Below are 19,643 nucleotides of genomic sequence, written 5' to 3'. Positions count from 1 at the left end.
TTTTTAGCACCGTCATGCTTCACGTTCATACTCTTGGACAGATTCACGGCGGGGAGCTGTCTGGCGCAACCTCAGTCTTCTACTGCTCCAATTAATCTGATGGATTAGATTTTTTTTTAAGATCCCCGTGTCTGCCGATGGGGTCAAAAAATTGTGTCCGCTCAGCTTTAAGTAACGTGGAAAAGACGTGAATGTGGGAAAAACAAGCAATCAGACCGTGAAGTAAATAAAATAAATGCCTCTTGTTGTATCGTCAGGGGAGTAGTGGAGGGTAAACCCGCCTAAACTCAGGTTACCCAACTTTTTATAAGCAGGATTGAGTTTACCTAACTTTTCAGGCTGACTTATGGACGAAGAGACGGTACACAAATAAGTGGCCGATATTTGGGGTTTGCTTCGATCCCTGTGTGTAGGGGAACTAGATTTCTCTGAGACTGAGCTTCCTTCGCCTTGGCAGAGTTCGCAAAATTCGTATCTCCACATTCCTCTCATTGAAAAGAGTGTCACACTTGGAATGTCGAGTATCACCTGTTTGGCCCATAAAATCTAACATGAAATGAACAGTATACATCACAGTAAGTAGTATCAAACTTCTTGAATTGTACGAGGATAGGGTCTTCCAATGAAAAACCAAAACATGATTTTTTTCTCCATTGCTGGCTGTTTGTCTATGATGATCATGACTGGAGGTCATAGTTCACCCACCTTTTTATTTACCACTACATCCCTGGGTATTGTACCCTAAAACACAACTCAAATGCACCGAATGACTCAAATAGAAGGAAAGTCCATGTAAAATATCACTTCTACAGTGACTACGTTTACATGCACACTAATAATGCGATTATGGCCTATAATCAGAGTAAGGTATTACTCCAATTAAGATGTTTACATAACTCTGCAATTCCTTTAAATCCTGTTTACATGCTAGTTGTGGTTATTTGATTATTTGCTGAATTGTGGGTATAGTTTCTAAACCTGTCCTGCCACTTTATACTTCTGTTGTCCCACCATCAGCAAATTCTACAGATTACACAACATAGTGACAACTATGCTGTACTGCCATTTTTATAGGCCTGTTCCAGTTGCATAACTGTTTAATCTGCTCCCCAAAGGTGCTGCTTCTTGGTTTCCGCCATCTTTAAAGTTTAACGTGTGATGTTTATGGATATGCGTGACGTGTGATGCCTCTTTAGTACATGTGCAACTTGGTCAGAGTGGAAGAAATGTGATTAAGGTGTATACATGCCTTTATAATGCGATAAAAATCGCAGTACTCCACATATCTTCCTGCGATTATGGTTACTCCGACTATGTGCATAATCGCATTAACACAATCAGAATCCGGTGTTTACATGGGTTCCACTTTACTCGCATTACTGCCTTAATCGCATTGTAATTGGATTATCGGTGCGCATGTAAATGTAGCCAATGAGATTAGGCGTCCTGAAAGGAAGGCCTCCTGAAAATAGACGCCGCAAAGTGAGCTCAATCAAAAATCTAATCAACGTCAGTCCTCTTAAATATCTCAAGACCTTTATCAAGCACCTGCCTGAGGATAATTTGCTAGTGTTTGTGTTCATTGACATACTCTTAGAGGCAAGGTCTTGAGAAAATAACCATTTAGATCGTGTTTACTAGAATGCTCATTCTCTGCCTCGCTCTAATACGAGATCAACGGTGTGAACCACCTTTGTCTGTGTGTGTGTGTGTGTGTGTGCTCGCGCACTCATTTGAATACATTGACATTAAAAAAGCCTTGTTTATATTAGAAGAAAAGCCTATTGCATCAAACAGCCCATTTGTCAGACTTCTAAGCGAATTAGGTGTGTGCACAAACGCAGGCCTATGCGGGCACACACACACACACACACACACACACAGTATTAAAATGAGGCTGAGAACAAGCGTTCTGGCAAACAGCAATCTAAATAATGATTTCCTCAATGCCTTGCCTCCTAGCCCACTATATGTCAAAGGACACACACACAAACGCAGAAAAAGGTTCCCACACAAATCTGACAAAACGCCCAACTATATCAACATGGATAACTCTCAGGTGAGCACACTCTCTCTCCTTCTCTCTCTCTCCTTCTCTCTCTCTCCTCTCTCTCTCTCTTAAACAAAGCAGTTGTAGTGTTAGTTGTTAATAGTTCTGGGCCTGATAACCTTTACCAGCAGCTGCATTCATCCTTTTCCATCCTGTGCGTGGTAGTTGTATGTATACTGCATATGTGTGTGTGTGTGTGTGTGTGTGTGTGTGTGTGCGTGTGCGTGTGTGCGTTTTGTTCGGTAAAGGTCAGGAGGCACTCAGACAGGCAGAGGGATAAATGAAAAGTCAACAAAGCAGAAAGAACAGAGAGGAGAACGAGTGAGTGACAGAGCAAGAAAGAGGGAGCGGAGATGTGTGTTTCATTTACAGAGAGAGGGGATAGGTTTGAGTGTGTGTGTGTGTCTGTGTGTGTGTGTGTGTGTGTGTGTGTGTGTGTGTGTACACGTGCGTTTGTGTGTAACGCCGATCTAGGAAGTGAAGCTTGTTCTGCTGTTTGCAGTCATTGCAAGTTACTCTGGATAAGAGTGTCAGCTAAATGAAAATAAAAAAAAAGAGCGAGAGAGAAGGTTTATAATGGGACTAGTCTTATAGTTGACAGAAAGACAGTGAAAAAAACAAGTGGGCATGATGACAGTATAGACTTTTGGCAGGTAGTACTAATACAGGATAGATTTTCATTAAAGTTGGGCTAGCTATATATCACTATGAAAACACTAAATATGATGAACACAAATTGAGAGGTGTGGATAATTATGGTTTATGGATAATTCAACTTCAATCTGATATTTTGGGTAATGACATCAGTAATGACAAAGTTTTGATAACATCTTACTTCTAGGGATGAGACGATATATCGAAATTCAATATATCGCGATACAAAAATGTGACAATACGTATCGTGGGGCGGAAAAATGAATCACGATATGAACTACATGTTATTCTGCTGTAGTAATCACAAATGAGACGCTTGACCAACACAGTTTCACAAGCTCTCCATCCAAATGATATTATTGTCACTTTGTAATGACATTTTTAAATTGTTTACATTCTAGCAGCCAATGGCATCGCTAGAAAGATTTGTGTCTCAGAAATAAACAGAATTCTGACTTTGTTGTCACTGAACTTTTATTTATCACATCATAGTGAGATAAGCATATGGTCCCATACACTACTTACTACCCAACTCTGAAAGCAGTACACCTGAGTTGGGTTGATGTATCCGGAGTAGCAGAGGGGCTGAGGGCAGGTTCAGGCTCACTGAACCTCTCAGATGAACAGATATTGAAGTCTATTTTAAGGATTCAGATGAGTGATACTTTCAAATCCCATTATCTATTCAATTCAAAGTGAACACACTTCATGCTCCGAGCCTAAGTCTAGTTTAATGAACCAAGAGCCAATTAAAGCCATTTAAAACCCATTTTATCAGTTCGAAAATGTATGGTTGTTGATCGGAAAATGAGGTGATTCCTCATTTCCCGGATAAACTGATTTTTTTTCTGGATATAGGAGGTTTTCATCATTTCAGGTTTTCATTCACACACACACACACACACACACACACACACACACACACACACACCTACTCAGAGCACCTGAGGAGCCCTGCGGTCCAGAAGAGATTCAATCTCATCTGGACCGCAAAAAATATAGTTAAATTAATACTTCGGAGGTGAACTTCTCCCCCCTCGGGTCTCTCTCAATTCAAACAGATTCATCAAGATGATTCATATTCACTCTAAAAACTCAGCCCTTGTTTTTTTTTCCCCCACTTTTTCTTTTCATTTTGAACCTTTGTAGTTTGCTTTTTCTCTCCACTTCTCTCGTGACCCCCCTGCACCCCATTTCCTCTCTTTCTTTCGCTTTCTTTGTCTCTGGCCTCCGCTAGTAAAGTTTATTATTTGCTTCGTAATTACAGTTTTCGTTTGCTAAAAAACAATGACTCCTGTGTGTGTGTGTGGAGAGAGAGAGAGAGAGAGAGAGAGAGAGAGAGAGAGAGAGAGAGAGACTGATAGCTAATGTCTACTGGGCTGAACAAATATCTGGCCTAAAGGACTATTTTATTCACTGCTTCGCTACACTGTTCAATTCACTCGGCTCCAACACACACACACACACACGCAGACGCACAGGCATTCTCATTCTCCCAAGCGCACACACACACTCACACACACACACACGCACGCCCCAATGCCCTTTGCGAGCCAAAAGTCAACTATTTGCAGAGCGCCCATAAAAGTGACAGGAGTGTTTCTTTAAAATATGAAAGGTTAGCTGTAATGAAGAGCGGGGCCGCCGCCAACAGCTGCCAAAAGCCATCAACCAATCATGTGAAATCAGCTGGAAATATCGCCAGCCAATAGCGTGGAAGTAAGGAAGTGGTCGGTGGGGCTAAAACACCGAGAGAGAAACACAGGCTGAATTAAAGGAGGCAACACAAAGGGAGATTTCCTAAAATTCAGGTTTTACTTATTCCTACTGAAGCTTTCATACATTTCCCTGTATTCCGACCATAAATACAACATCTTTGTCATTTTTTAGTTTTTTGAGAAACAAATGCATGACCATTGAAATCCACTTTTCTTAACCTGCTAAAGTGCTCCTTCTCTTCCCCTTGCTTCCAGGTTGAAACTCTGCTCTGCTTCTATGTATTTGTGCTGATGATGAATGCAAAGAAGAGGATGGTGGGAGGTGGAAATTTGCAGCAGTGAAGATTCATAATGAATGTGAAAATGTCACAATAATGCAACTTTGACTTGATTTTCTTAATTAGATACTGCTCAATAAAGGACGTGCATTTGTAGAAAATGATTTTTGTAAATGTGATGAATTTTGAGGCGTCTCAGCCCTGACTGACCTGAAAAGAAAACCTGATGCTTCAAATATCTCACCATGGAAAACTAAATAAAAACAAAATTGTCATTCTTTCAGTAGACGGTTCAAATCCTTCCTTCACCTCACAGGTGTGGACATTCAACAGATTAATGTGTTTGGTAGCTCTTGTGAAACCAGCTTTTCTTTTCCTTCATTCCTTCCATCTTTCTATTTATTTAGACTCAGAAATGTTTTGAAGGCTGATACCAGAAGGCTGTGTTTGGCTTGAAGCTGCCAGTATTTTGTGCCGACATTCAATATCTTTAGGCTTTTATGCCCAATAAATAAATAAAAAACACAAATATTCAGAGTTAAGCCTCTTAAACAGCATTTTATACAATGGGACACTAAAACTCTCCACTAAAACCCAGGATAATAATACTTCTAATACTAATACTAATAGGCTCACTACTAATAATAAAACATAACATGCATACTTGTGTGGAATCCAGTCAAAATGTTGCACTGCAATCAATTCAGATTATGGTTTTCCCATAGACAACCAATGTAGTATTGATCAATTCTACAATAAATATGTAATCAAACTGCATCATATCCATCATATCAAGGTGAACCAGATCTGGTTTTTATTAAAAGGCCAATATCTGCCTGATATAATGGCAAACCCATATATCAGTGAAAATGTATCTTTAACAATAAATCTTTATTAATCTATTTAGCTGCAAATTTAATCTCCCATAATCCTCTTCATATGCAAATGAGTTGCGATGACATCACATAATGGGAGAACTGGGTTCTTTATCTATTACTTTGTGATACACTGATGGTTGGCAACATATATATAGCCACATTTTTTGTTGATGTTAAGACAACACATACTGTGGCATTTTATAATAAATCACATCCTTGTATCAGCAGTATGTCTATGTATGTGTGTAATACCAACGTTACTGTATTCTCCATAGAAGAGTAGAAGGCAGCTGATAAACTAAAGAGCCAGAGAGCTGAGATCACATTCAAATAAACTGATCAATAATTAGGTCTATCTGTCATCGCCGCAAATGTGCTATGGGACTGTACAGCATCTGTTCTCGTCTCCTCTCCTTTCCCTCCTGGCTTCTCCCTCGTCTTTTATGTGCTCTTGCTCTCCTCTTTACCCATCGCCTCCTTTTCCTCTCTTCTCCTCTCCTTATTTCCTCTCCTCTCCTCTCTCCTAATTCCCTCACCTCTGTCCTAATTCCCTCACCTCTGTCCTCTCCTAATTTCCTCTCCTCTCTCCTAATTTCCTCTCCTCCTCTTCCTCCTTGCTCTCCTCTCCTCTCCCTCTTTCCTCCCCTCCTCTCCTGACTAATGCTCTTTGCTTGGCCTCCTCCATGGCTCAATGAAAAAGTCCTGTGCAGCAGTTTGTGTGTGTGTGTGTGTGTGTGTGTGTGTATTTGTCTGTCTTGTTGTGTGTGTTCGTAAGAGTATGTGGGTGTTTGCCTGTCATACTGTGTGTGTGTATTTGTCTAATTGTGTGTGTGTGTGTGTGTGTGTGTGTGTTGTAAGTGTACCTGTGTGTGTGAGTCTGTTTGTCTGTCTTTCTGTGTTTGTGTGAGAATGTGTGTGCGCGTGTGCATGTGTGTGTGTGAGCGATATGGGTTTGTAAGTGTTTCTAACGGTACGTGTCTGAGTTTGTTATTCTGTGTGTGTATGTGTCTGTGTATGCTTGTCTTTATATATGTGTGTGTGTGTGTGTGAGTCTGTCTGTGTGTGCACACCCACAAAAGCGCGTGTGTCTGTGTATGCTTGTCTTTCTATCAGTGTGTGTGTGTGTGTGTGTGTGTGTCTGAGCAAAAACCAGCTGAGCAGCATTTTCTTGGCTACACAGTGAGAAGCTTGCTACAATTTCATCTGCTTGGTCGCACCATTCGTCAGTTGACAAATCCTTTCAATACAGTCTACCTGGCCTCGCTTGCTCATCGCTTTAGAGGAATTACACTGTCTGGAGAGAGAGAGAGAGAGAGAGAGAGAGTGAGAGAGGGAGAGAGAGAGAGAGTGTAACGGTGGGAAAGGTGAGGGGAGGATTAGAGAGGGCGGGTGAGAGGAAGTAAAAGGAAAAAGAAGAGGGAGGGAGAACAGGAAAGATAGAGAGCGGTATCTTTTAAATATCATCTGGCCGGTTTAAGTCATTCCCTCGGAGGTATTACACCGTGCGGGGATGGAGAGAGGGAAAGAGGGATTTGAGGAGAGGAAAGGAAGGAGGAGAAGTGGTGATGATCGAGGGTGGGGAAGGAGACAGGGTGGGAGGAGGGGAAAGAGATTTACCAATGCGCAGGATCTAATGAAACAATCCCTTGTGCTATTTTGGGTGAGCACCTATGCTGAATGTACAAAATATTAGGGAGTCTTTTCGTGAAGTACACTGATGAGGTGAATCCAGGTAAAAGCCATCATCCCTTATTGATTTCCCTTATTAAATCTCTACCAATCACAAAGGAGGAGATGTAGATAAAGAGAAGCAGACGAGTTAGAGAAGGATTTTGAAGCTTTGACACATTTGAATTGTGCCAAAGGTTCTGCAACTTAATGTCAAGAAGATGTCCCTAATAGTTTGTGCATTCAGTGTATAGATAGGAACCTGGCTTGGGTGTTAGAGGAAAGGTGGGTGGGGTGAGAGCAGGTATGTCATTGGTGCTATCAAGATGATTGGTTAAAATTAAGCCCATGACGCCTCTAGGGGACAGGAGGTTCTGGGAAGTTCTGGAAGTTCCGTCCCAGAGTTCTGGGAAGTTCTGGAAGTTCCGTCCCAGAACACTCAACATTGATCAGATCTATACTCACCGACACTACCTTGTATCTTCAATTAAGCAATAACATGAGAGAGAGTGCTACTCGTTCCCATGATCACAGCCAAAAACCATAATATGGCGTGATCTCTACAACAGCTACAAGTAGTTCCCTGCTGCAAGGCAATGCATCTTCCTTGCTTGCTTCGACAAGGCGGAGTGATACCATTGGGGAGTTATAAGGCACAAGTTTGTAAATTGCGGTTATAAGCACTTATGGTATGGCTCTCATCTAATTACAAAGCGTTGCTGGAAACAAATGCTGTGTAATTAGGTTTATACCTAGTTCACATTACCCAATAGAGGTGGGGGGCTTTAATGGCATGATGAAAGGTACGCTGGTATAAATTTGCTCTATGGTGTGTGGATTTTGACGGATCTGCCACTAGAGTCTCATCATTTCAGTTGATGTGTAAACAGAAACGTTGTCCAATACTCCATGTTGCAAGGTTTGTCATCATCAGCCTGCGCAGGTCAATCGTGTTGCCAGCTGCCTTTGACAGCTTTTATTGTTGTTTATGAACACGGGAGGAGCATTGGCGACTCAAAGCACTGCATACGATGAAGAGTAATCTTTTTAATCGTCTCAAATCCAGACACATTGTGGAAAATGAGGAAAGCAATACAAGTGAATCATCGATCCGCAGAGGGAAGCCAAAGCGCTCACTCTACAAATCAGACAGTGTTTTCTTAAGCATTTTCCAAAGGCTGTCCTTACAAGAAGTATTACATTACACATACAATAACCATATGTCTATGAAAGGACGTGGTTCCCTTTCAAGCAGTTGAGAGAGGGCTTTAAAGAAATGATCAAAACACTGGAACTAAGATATGTATACCAGAGTCTTTTACACGTTCAGAAGCATTTTCATTTAAATGTTATTGTCCATGTTTGAAATTATACGGTGATATGAATTTTATTCCACACTGCCCAGCCATACTACCCATAGCTTCTAACCTTGCTATTAGTCTCAGACAGCTAACCCTTCTGGCTTAAAACAGCCCAGTCAGCCGTTCAGAAACCGAACTGCATCAGCAAACAATATAATAATGTAAGACCAATTATACCAAGAGCTGAGAACGGTGTATGACTACCCATGTAAGCAACCACATCTATGCCATCATATGATATATAACTCCTGTCTTAGGGCGTGTTCACACTATCGACTTTTTTCAAAATACAGCACCTTTATTTTACATAAAATTGGGAGCAGCCAAGGCGGACGGAAAGCGTCCGTTTTGGAAAAAGACACTGTGCTTGGCAGCTTTTTCAGTAGAGAGAAATGTTCAACTTTTTAGAGGAGCATTCAGGACGTGGACCAACTGATCACATGTAAGAACAGGTGAGGTTTAACGAAACGAAGGCAGCTGACAGCAACAACAACCAGAATGAAAATGTAGCGATAGACAAGTTGGTAGTGGTTGTTACTCTGATCAGTATGGGAAGAGTGGGGGAGTCAGTTGAGGGAATTTCTGGTAAGTGTTGGACGTAAGTACAGTTTGCTGATAGTGGCAGCTTCTACAGCTAGTCTCTATGACAACAAAACTTATTTTCATTATCAGCACAAAATGTGGTTGAGGCAGTGCTTTTTCGTCAAATCATGAGACGATACTTTGGACCCCAACTGGCGTCCTTTCTTTCCAGCTACAGTCACTAGTTGATCTTTTTGGCTGCTTCAGAAGCTGAGTTTGTGGAATCCCAGATTGTGAATCTTTCACTCTCTGGGTAAAGTAGTAGTTTGCCAACCTCCACAGGGCATTCCTTGGCTTCCAGCTTCCCAGTACAGACTATTGAGAATTGGACCACAATACTAAGTCAGCACCAACTGACCATCTCTGGCAGGACTGTAAGTTGCTGGCCATTTCTGTCTGCTTGCATTTCCCAACCCCCAGCTACCCCTAACTGGCATAATTTGTTGTATGCTCAATAATAAATCTTTCCTGTCTCACCTTTGCATTCATATCCAATTTGATGCCTAGGTCTCTCGCTCCTCATAGTTAAGGAATTAATTTCTCTCTTTTCTCTCAATTGGTGCTCCAACACTTGGTTATGTCAGGACATTTAATATAGTCCTCCTGCGTGTGCTCATTTCTTACAAAGGAGATAGAAAGAGAGTTACAAAGACAAAGGAAGAGTGTAAGGGAGAGACAAATAGAGGAAGGGAGAGAGTAGGAGTATTCTTCTGGGCTAGCTGACTGTACTTCTTCCTTTTACAGGCTATTACATGGCATGAGGACAGAGAGAGAGAGACAGGCTTAGAGAGGAGTTGCAAGAGAGAGGGAGGGAGAAGGGTAAGGTACAAGGGAGGGCATGGAGGAGGAAGGGAGGGAATGACAGAAGGAAGAAGGTAGGGAGTAAAGGAAGAAGGGAAGAAGGAGAGAGCGAGAGAAAAAGGGAAGCTGGGATGAAGCGAGACAGAAAGGGATGAGTAGTGATGAGGGTAGAGACGAATGTTTGAAAGAAAGAAATGAGACAGAAGGGATGAAGGATAACGAGAAAACAAGCTGAGCGCAAGTTACATGCTTGCCAGCTGTTAGCGTCCTGGAAAATGCAAATGTAACAGTGATAATTAAAATCAAATTGCCAACAACAACTCACTACAACAACTAAACAACGTAACTAACATACACTTAGCAAGGCCAACTATGTTAATCTGACATCCTCAACAAGGATTAAGCCCAATTTACAATGTTGTAAAATGATGCAACGTACCTTTTCCGTAAAAAAAGGGAACTTGAAACAAATCTTCTACTAGCCAGCCAAATGCTTCCACAAGCAATTTGAATTGCAGAGAAATGTGAAATGGAAAAAGCAATCTTCCAATGCAACTGCAGTGGAAAATAACCACAGCAGGAGCAGCAACTTAGGTGGCTTATAAAGGCTACTATTACTATTACTATTTCCAACATGCACGGTTCAACAAAGGACCTAATGAAAATCCTACGGTCTTTTAGGGTTAGGGAACACACTAGAGGCTTATTGAAGGCTTGGTCAGGACCGATGTTTGGCAAAGATTATCTGCTAGCGTGAAGAGTTTACAGATTCAGTCTTAACATGTTTGATATTTATGCGCAACATCTGGATGGGTCCTGAACAAGTCCTGTAGTGTGTGGAGATCAGGGACCGTCAATGAGAGTGGAGTTTACAGTGAGGTGGGCGTACTGAGCCTGCTGTTTTGACTGCTGTCACATTGGAGATTAGAGGTTAATGTATCAGCAGTCGGCAGGATAATCTCAGTTATATCATTAAGTGTGCAATACCCGTCCTTGCATAATCGCCTAGTGTGAGGATATTTACGACTGAGAGACAAAAAAAATCTGTAAAAATCTGTCGTTTTGTCTGTGATGCCATGCGTGCCAAAACCGGTAAGGATTTTAAGAGTCTTCTAGTGTGTCCCCGGCCTGAGCGACACCAGCACATGTCGACGCCTGTCCTTCTGGCGAGCACAAAAAACGGTTCAGAAGAAAGTCGGCGGTAAGGCGGGGGGGAGAGCGGTGAGATAAGGAAAGAACAGGGAGAGAGAGAGAGAGAGAGGAGGGGAGAAGGGAGGAAGGGAGGGAGGGAGAGTGGTGAGGAGGGTGTAACCTATTTGTTGTCAAAGAGACTGAAAAATGACAGAGAGCCAACAGAGCCTGACAAATAGAGCGCCTTGTCTCCAGATAGAAAGAACAAGGGAGAGAGGGAGGGAGGGAGAGAAGAAGGGAAGGGAGGGAAAGGGGCAAGAGGGAGGTTGTGGTGCATTTCTGTTTTTTTTCTGTCTTTTTTTGTTTTTCCTTTGACTCTGCGTGTGTGTGTGTTGTGTGTGTGTGCGCACTCCCTTGTGTGCGTGTGTGTGTGTGTGTGTTGAGTATGTGTCAGAGTGCTGGCTATCAGGAATACCAATGCTTTTCTTTCTCTGCGTGTCCTGAATTGACTTTTCCTCTTTCCTCTATTGACTTGTGTGCCTGAGCCCATGCGTCTCTCATTGTGTAGGGGTGTGTGTGTGTGTGTGTGTGTGTGTGTGGCGTGCCGGTGTGTGTGTATTTGTAAAAGCAGATATGGCACTTTTCAGATGACATAAATACTGTAGAAATGTATTCACATACTGTATTTAGGTTAATATCTCTCTTTCTCTCTCCCATCTTCCCTCATTCCCACCCTCTCTCACTCTCCCCGCCCCAATCTCTCGTCCTCCCTCATTTTCTCCATTTTTCTCTTCTTCCTTTTTTTTTTTTTTTTTTTTTAATTTCACACTCGGATGAACAAACTTAAATGATGACCAGCAAAACTATATCCGCAACACTATAAATGCTGTGTGTGAGTGTGTGTGAGTGTGTGTGAGTGTGTGTGTGTGAGAGAGAGAGAGTGAAAGTGTGTCCGCACGCATATGAGTGTCCATTTGTCCAGAGAAAGAGAGACAGAGGAATACAGAGAGAAAAGAAAAGATTAATGAAATGAGTCAGACTAACATCTATCTAGGTATTTCGTCTCTATCTATCTATCTATCTATCTATCTATCTATCTATCACTACCTCTCCTCTATTATGTCTGTCTCCCTGGTTTCCCTTTATGTCTTTTTGTGTCTGGATGTTCCCAGCTGTGTGCTATGCGTACACACACACACACACACACACACATATATATGGGGTATACACTGAGGGGGGAGAAAGAAATGAGAGAGAGAGAGAGAGAGAGAGAGAGAGAGAGAGAGAGAGAGAGAGACACATACACACACACTCCCAGTCTGTCTACTCAAATACAAGTCTGACATATCTCCAGGCACACACACACACAAGCACACACACACACAAACACACACACACTTAAACACTCTCTCACACACTCTCTCTCTCTCGTCGAAGGTGAGCCTGATGTGTCTCCAGGCTGATATTAAGACACCATGACTGCTCCCAGCTGTCCAATATCACAACGACATACACACACACACACACACACACACACACACACACACACACACGGTGCCCCAGTGTTGACCTGTCAGCAGGTGGTAATGGTACATGGTGTGTGTTACTGGAGGCCAACAACCTCAGAGTCCCACAGATGTTGCTATCACTGATCTAATGCAGCCTCAGTGTCCACACTGCAAAAAATATACATATTTACTCACCATTTAACCCATATAGAGTCTTAAAATATTATTTTTCTGATTAAAAAAATCAGTCGATGGTGTGATTACACTTAATTACACTTGTTTCCAATTCGAATAAGGCAGATCATGCCACTAGTATCAAGAAAATGATAGATGACTGAAGAAAAAAAAAGAAATCTCATTCCATTGGAAGATTTTTTTCACTTTCACAATAGTAGATTAAATGAAATTTAATCAATTACGATGATTAATTAACTGGATTAAATGACTTGTTAAGGAAGGATATTTGTTGTGAAGTGTACTACTGTGCTGTAAAATAAAACATTTAATAAAAAAAACAATGACTGGTTGATTTAAGAAATAAAGGAAGGAAAGAAGGAGGGAAGGAAAGAAAAAAGGGAGGAAGGAACATGAAAATGAGAGAAGGAAGCAATATGGATGAAAAAGGAATGAAGGAAGGAAAGAACAAAGGTATAATAAAAAAAAACTGGAAAGAAGGAAGAAAGAAACAGCAAAGGAAGAAGGGAAAGAAAATATAAGGAAGGAGGGAAAGCAGGAGGGAAGGAAGGAAAGAAGTAGAAAAAGTGAGGATGAAATAAGGTCAGGGCAAACAAAGGCACCAAGGAAGGAGGAAGGAAAGCAGGAAAGAAGGAAAGGAGGAACGAAGGAGGGCAGGAACAAATTAATAAAGGAACAAATGAAACAAGATGGAGGGATAGATATGCGGAATGAAAGAGCGAGGACAGGAAGAAATGAGCGACCGAGAAAATGAAAGGAGGGACAAACGGGTGGGTGGATGGATGGATGGAAGAAAAGAAAGAGCGAGGCGGGGTCGTACCACTTGTCCGTTCTGGGGGTTCTTGTGGGCGTAGGGAGGACCTCTGATATGATTCCACATCTGACCAGACGTCATGGCAAACACCACGCACTGAGAGAGAGAGAGAGAGAGAGAGAGGGAGAGAGAGAGAGAGAGTGAGAGAGGGAGAGAAGGAGAGAGAGAGAGAGAGAGGGAGATTATTAAGTGTTGCACTGCAAAAAGGATCCATCTTAAGTCATTTTGTCTCATACTCGGTCTTAAAATGATCAATGCAGTTTCTCTTGTTTCGTACATTTTCTGAAATCAAGTGTCTTTCTTTTCTTATTACTAGTAGAGTGAACTGTCTTATTTTGCCTTGTTTCAAGATATTGGCACTTTTGTTTCTGGAAAATGTCTGAAATTGCTTTGGAAACAAGTGAAATTGCCTCACCCCACTGACAGAATCACTTGCTTCAAAAAAAATAAATGTAAGACTCAGTACTAGACTAAATGATAGGTTCCCACCTAGCATCTAATATATACAGTATATCTGTGTGTGTGTGTGTGTGTGTGTGTGTGTGTCGTACCAGCGCAGCCATGGCCCATCCAGTCTTGTTGTAGATGAATTCCAAGTTGTTCCTCCTCAGATACAGCAGACCTCCAACCAGAGACACTAACAGAGCCAGAGCAATGGTCCCGGAATAGTTGGGAGGACGGAAAACACGGATCTGGAGAGAGAGAGGGAGAGAGAGAGAGAGAGAGAGAGACATGAGAGGCATGACTTCTCCATTTTGGAATTGTTATACATTATTATAGCTAGTGGGGATTATGTACCATTGTATAGTGCATGCTTTCAAACTAAATAATTCATCATCTCAATATGGTCTGAATGTATAAACTTTCTTCCTTCTGCCTGTTTTCCAGTTAAATTCAATACAATATGCTTCATTGGCATGAATCTTAGATGAAGTGTATTGACACAATTGAATAAAAACAATACAGATATGTGATAGGTATTGATGATTGTGTACCAGTGCATAGTGCAAGTCAAATGATGAATCATCTCAATATGGTTTGAGTGTATAAACTGTTTGCTGTGGTTTTGAAAAATGACATTGTGTAAACTGCTTTGGCAGTATTGTTCCTGATAAACAGTCATGGAAATACAGTAACTGTGCTGAACTGAGAGAGGGAAGAGACAGACAGACAACCAAAGAAGGAAATTTAGAGAAGCAAGGGAACACTAAAACACACACACACACACACACACACACACACACAGCAGTGTGAGATGAGAATAAGAATAAGGTGGAGAGATACTGAGCCGAGATGAAAGACAGAGACAGTGTGAAAAACAGGATGTTTAAACATGAGGAGAGATGTTTATAGTTATGTACTTATTTTTAGTGCTTCGTTTTGTATTTATTTCTGCATTGAAATTCAATGGCTTTGTTCTCATGACTGTTTCTAAGAAACTATATTAAAAATAGTTTTAAAATGTCAAATGCCAAAGTACTTAACAAAATGTCAATTTGCCAAAAAAGAAACACAACAGTTTAGACATTCAGACCAAATTATGATGATTAATTACTTGATTTGAGAATATGTATAATACAATATTACGTAATCATCATTATCTATAATAGCATATTCTTATTGTTTTTATTCAATTGTATTTAAATACCATTCACTGAACATTCATACCAATAAAGCAGAGAGAATTCAATTAAATTCAACTCAGTTGAATAGAACTGAATTGGAAAATAGAGAGAAAGACAAAAGTTAAACAAAGTTAGGAGGATAATAAAGGAATGGAGTCACAACACAACAGATATGAACCCAGGAGCGAGGGAGGGAGTCAAGGCAAAGTCAAAAGGAGATGGGGGTGGAGAGAGCGCCGCGTTTCAGGTTTTAAACTTCACGACAGAAACACATCAATTCACTCTTTGGCACGTTTGACACAAAAGAAAAGTAGAACCAAAGGAAGTCTTTCCTCAATGAAAAAAAATAATAAAAAAAAGTTGGAAAGACTTTAATCCACGGGTTTGTTCATTGAAACCCATGGCTTAGTGGAATTTCAACGCTATTCACAGCGACAAAGCCTTAGATCTCTGTTCTTTTATGTCAAAATGTGCCAACCGTGAGCCAAAGAGCAAATTCAGCACCATTTTGTCTTTAAGTTTTTAAACCCAAAAGTCACTGAAAGAGCCGTTCCATTTGTCTGCCTATCAGACAAAAAAAAAAAACTTTCAGAGCTGAGAAACATTTGACAGCCTGCAGAAATTTTAAACTCCATTGCACTTTTAAAACACATGTACTATGATCTAAAAAAAAGTTTTCTTTTCTTAATAGCTGATAGAAAATCCTGCAAGTGCTCATTCTGTTCCTTAGACTAAAGATTCAAATGTCAAATGTCTTCATGGCACAGACCCTCATTTTTTTTTATTTTTATTTAACCTTTATTTAACCAGGTGAGATTACAAGATCTCTTTTTCGAGGGAGCCCTGGCCAAGATAGCAGCAATACAGATTTTCAAACAACATACAAGCAAGGATTAAAAGCACATAAAACAAAACATACAGTAGTAACTCACAGAGTCATATGCCTAAAAGACAGACAGGAGGAAACGGGTCTAGCTAAGGAAGCAATTACAAATTCCAATTGAATTTGCCTCCAAACCCTTCACTACATTTTTGAATGCCCTAATCGGGATCAGCTCATCTAGCTGCAAATCTGTCTGCAAGTGGTTCCAGGCTGCAGGGGCGGAGAACATAAAGGCCCGTTTGCCAAATTCAGTGCGAACCTTAGGGACGGACATATATAGATATATAGTAGACCACAGACCCCCATGTGATATGATTTTGTCTAAGGGACCCACATGGGAGGATTAGTGTTGCCGATTCAATATTGAATAGTATTGTCTACAGTGTATGTGAGGAGATAATGGAGGTGAGAGTGAAATCCATTCTCTAATTGGGATAAAGAAAAACACTTGGAACCCCTTCAATGACCCCTGGAACCACTTCAAGGACCACTACAACCCCCTCAGTGACCCCTGGAACCCCCACAAGGACCTCTGGAACACCCTAAAGCACCTCTGGAACACCCTCAAGGACCCCTGGAACCCCCTCAAGGACCTCTGGAACACCATCAGGGACCTCTGGAACACCCTCAAGGACCCCTGGAACACCCTCAAGGACCCCTGGAACACCATCAGGGACCTCTGGAACACCCTCAAGGACCACTACAACCCCCTCAATGGCCCCTGGAACCCCCTCAATGCCCCCTGGAACTCCCTCAATGACCACTGGAACCCCATCAGGGACCTCTGGAACACCCTCAAGGACCACTACAACCCCCTCAATGGCCCCTGGAACCCCCTCAATGCCCCCTGGAATCCACTCAAGGACCCCTGGAACCCCCTCAATGGCCCCTGGAACCCCCTCAAGGACCACTACAACCCCCTCAATGGCCCCTGGAACCCCCTCAATGCCCCCTGGAACCCACTCAAGGACCCCTGGAACCCCCTCAATGGCCCCTGGAACCCCCTCAATGCCCCCTGGAACCCACTCAAGGACCCCTGGATGTTTGACACACTCCCTTAGACAGTCAGATGTAAAGGGACCATATTCTATTCATCATTTCAGCCTTAACATGCCCACCAAGACTGTGTGCGTGTCTCTCTGACCATGAAACTAAACCGACAATATGCTGTGTCTGCTCTCAACAGATGCAATGGTAACATGTTCCCAAAGATGGAACATGTCTGTGTGTGTGTGTGTCAGCCACAGTGATTATGGCACCACAAAGAAAGAGTGTCCCATCTGCTGCCGCTGAGTGTTATTGGATTACAACTTCACTACCCATAATTCAGAGAGACAGAGAGAGAGAGAGAGAGAATGAAGAGATGTAGCCTCAAGCTCTGCAACTGCTACAGTCTGCAGCCTAGCCTATGACCTGGTGTGTGTGTGTGTGTGTGTGTGTGTGTGATAGAGAGAAAGAAATTAGAACAATTTAGCAAAAACTGCATCTCTTCTTTGGTATATATACTGTGTATATACACAGAGATCTTGGTCCATGCAGACTCGATAGCGTCATAATTCCTGCAGATTTTTGGTGGCACATTCGTGCTACAAACATTTGGGTCGAGATTTGGGGACTGTGCAGTCCATTGGAAGTCTGAAGTCACTTTCATGTTCCTGGAACCATCTTGAGATGATGCATGATGATGATACACCTGGTCAGCAACAACGTTACGGTACGCTGTGGCATTCAAATGATCCTCCATTGGCACTAAGGAGCCTAATGTGAGCCAAGAAGACATTCCCACTGTTCTACAATCACCACCAGTCTGTACTGTTGACACCAGGCAGGATAGATCCATGGATTCATGTTGTTTACACCAAATTCTGAACTGTCATCAGCATATCACAACAGAAAACAGGATTCGTCGGACCTGGCAATGTTTTTCCACTCTTCAATTATCCAGTTTTGGTGATCATATGCCTACTGTAGCTTCGTCTTCTTGTTCTTAGCCAACAGGAGTGCAACCAGCCATGGTCGTCTGCTGCTGTAGCCCATCTGCTTCAAGAGTAGAGTTCTGAGATGTCCTTCTGCACATCACTGTTGTACTGAGCTGTGAGTTGCATACTTGTGGCCCAAGTCTTGCCATTCTTCTCTGTCATCAATAAGGTTTTTGCCCACAAGACTGCAGCTGACAGGATTTGTTTTGCTTGTTGGTCCGTTCCTAGTTTGCTGTTTCTGAGATGCTGGAACCGGTGCGTCTGGCATCAATGATCATACCACGTTCAAAGTTGCATATATTACACGTCTTACCCATTCTTGCCTTCAGTCGAACAGTAACTGAACCTCTCGACCTCGTCTGCGTGCTTTGTACTTATGCTTTATTTATTGGTCACTCATTGTCTAGAAGAGTGAGCTGTTTTCATAAATGGAGAGGTGTATTTAAGAAAGTGGCCGCTAGGTATATCTTAAGAAAAATGCGGTGTCATTCAGAGCAGTATTTTGAGAAACTGCTGGCTGTGATGCATAATGACGGTCACAAGAAGCCAGAGCTAATGGCTGATATGTTTCCACAGTGGTCCGACCTCCTCCACCTTCCCCATCTATCCTCATTTTCATTCACGGACGCTATTGTGGCACTAAATCCACAGACAGATTCTCTTGCCCCGTTTCATTCATGTTCCTCCATCACGCCAATTTATTCGTCCCTCCACCTTTTTTTTTTTGATATCATATATCTGCCCTGTCTTTTTTCCTTCTCTGTTCTGTTCTTTATTGAAGCGGTAAAGTCACATTGAAGTGTCTGAAAGCTAGCACTTAGGGTAAGTGCTCCCCTTCGCTTTCTCTGAAACGCAGCCTCTTGAATCTAAATGCATCAACAGGATGTCAGCTGGATGCGCGGACTCCATCTGCCTGTACTTGGCTTGACAGGTTGTTCAGGCAGGAAAAAAAATTGTAGTCCAAGGGTCGCGGGTTTGATCTCCCTGGTGCCGACAACTCAAGTGCCCCCGAGCAAGAGCGCCTAACACCCGTGTATATGTGTGACACCCCGGGCCAGGGAGCTGGCATTGGAAATCAGCCGACGTGAGCTTGAAATGCTTTGACATGACCAACGTTGCATCTGTCCTTGTAAAGACAAACCCTGCATTTAAATACTTTGCAATGGAGTAGACAGAGTAGAGAGAGAGAGAGCAAGAGAGACAGAGAGAGAGAGAAAGAGAGATGCAGAACTGTTACACATATCCATCTTAACAAGTCATTTTGTCTAGTATTGCCTTAAAATCTTGCTTTTGTGATGTTGTTCTGATGTTGGTGGGATAATTTTGCTTGTTTCCAATGTATGCGTTTCAAGAATATTCTTGAATGTCATTTTCTAGATACTACCTTATTGTACTTCAATATATGGATGCTTGTTTCCAGAAAATTCCTGAAACAAATGAAACTCCACTGGAAACAAGCAGAATTATCACACCCCGCAGGCAAAATTGTTCCCCTGTTTAAAGAAAAACACAATTTTA

The 19,643-nt window shown here is 42.0% G+C and overlaps 1 protein-coding gene across 2 annotated transcripts in view; it reads right to left on the bottom strand.

Annotated features, from left to right (window-relative positions):
- tusc3 (tumor suppressor candidate 3) overlaps positions 1-19,643 on the bottom strand; it is a 91,970-nt gene that overhangs the window by 23,272 nt on the left and 49,055 nt on the right. For both annotated transcript variants that reach the window (XM_071905866.2, XM_078282720.1), the window contains exons 5-6: positions 14,190-14,330; positions 13,645-13,734 (exon numbers count right to left, since the gene is read on the bottom strand). In XM_071905866.2, coding sequence (XP_071761967.1) covers positions 13,645-13,734; positions 14,190-14,330 — 231 coding nt within the window. The remainder of the gene's footprint in view (positions 1-13,644; positions 13,735-14,189; positions 14,331-19,643) is intronic.

Source organism: Centroberyx gerrardi, chromosome 3, assembly GCF_048128805.1.
Source record: "Centroberyx gerrardi isolate f3 chromosome 3, fCenGer3.hap1.cur.20231027, whole genome shotgun sequence".
Taxonomy (NCBI): Eukaryota; Metazoa; Chordata; class Actinopteri; order Beryciformes; family Berycidae; genus Centroberyx; species Centroberyx gerrardi.
The sequence above is the reverse complement of the archived record's forward strand: the minus strand, read 5'-3'. Positions and strand labels throughout refer to the sequence as shown.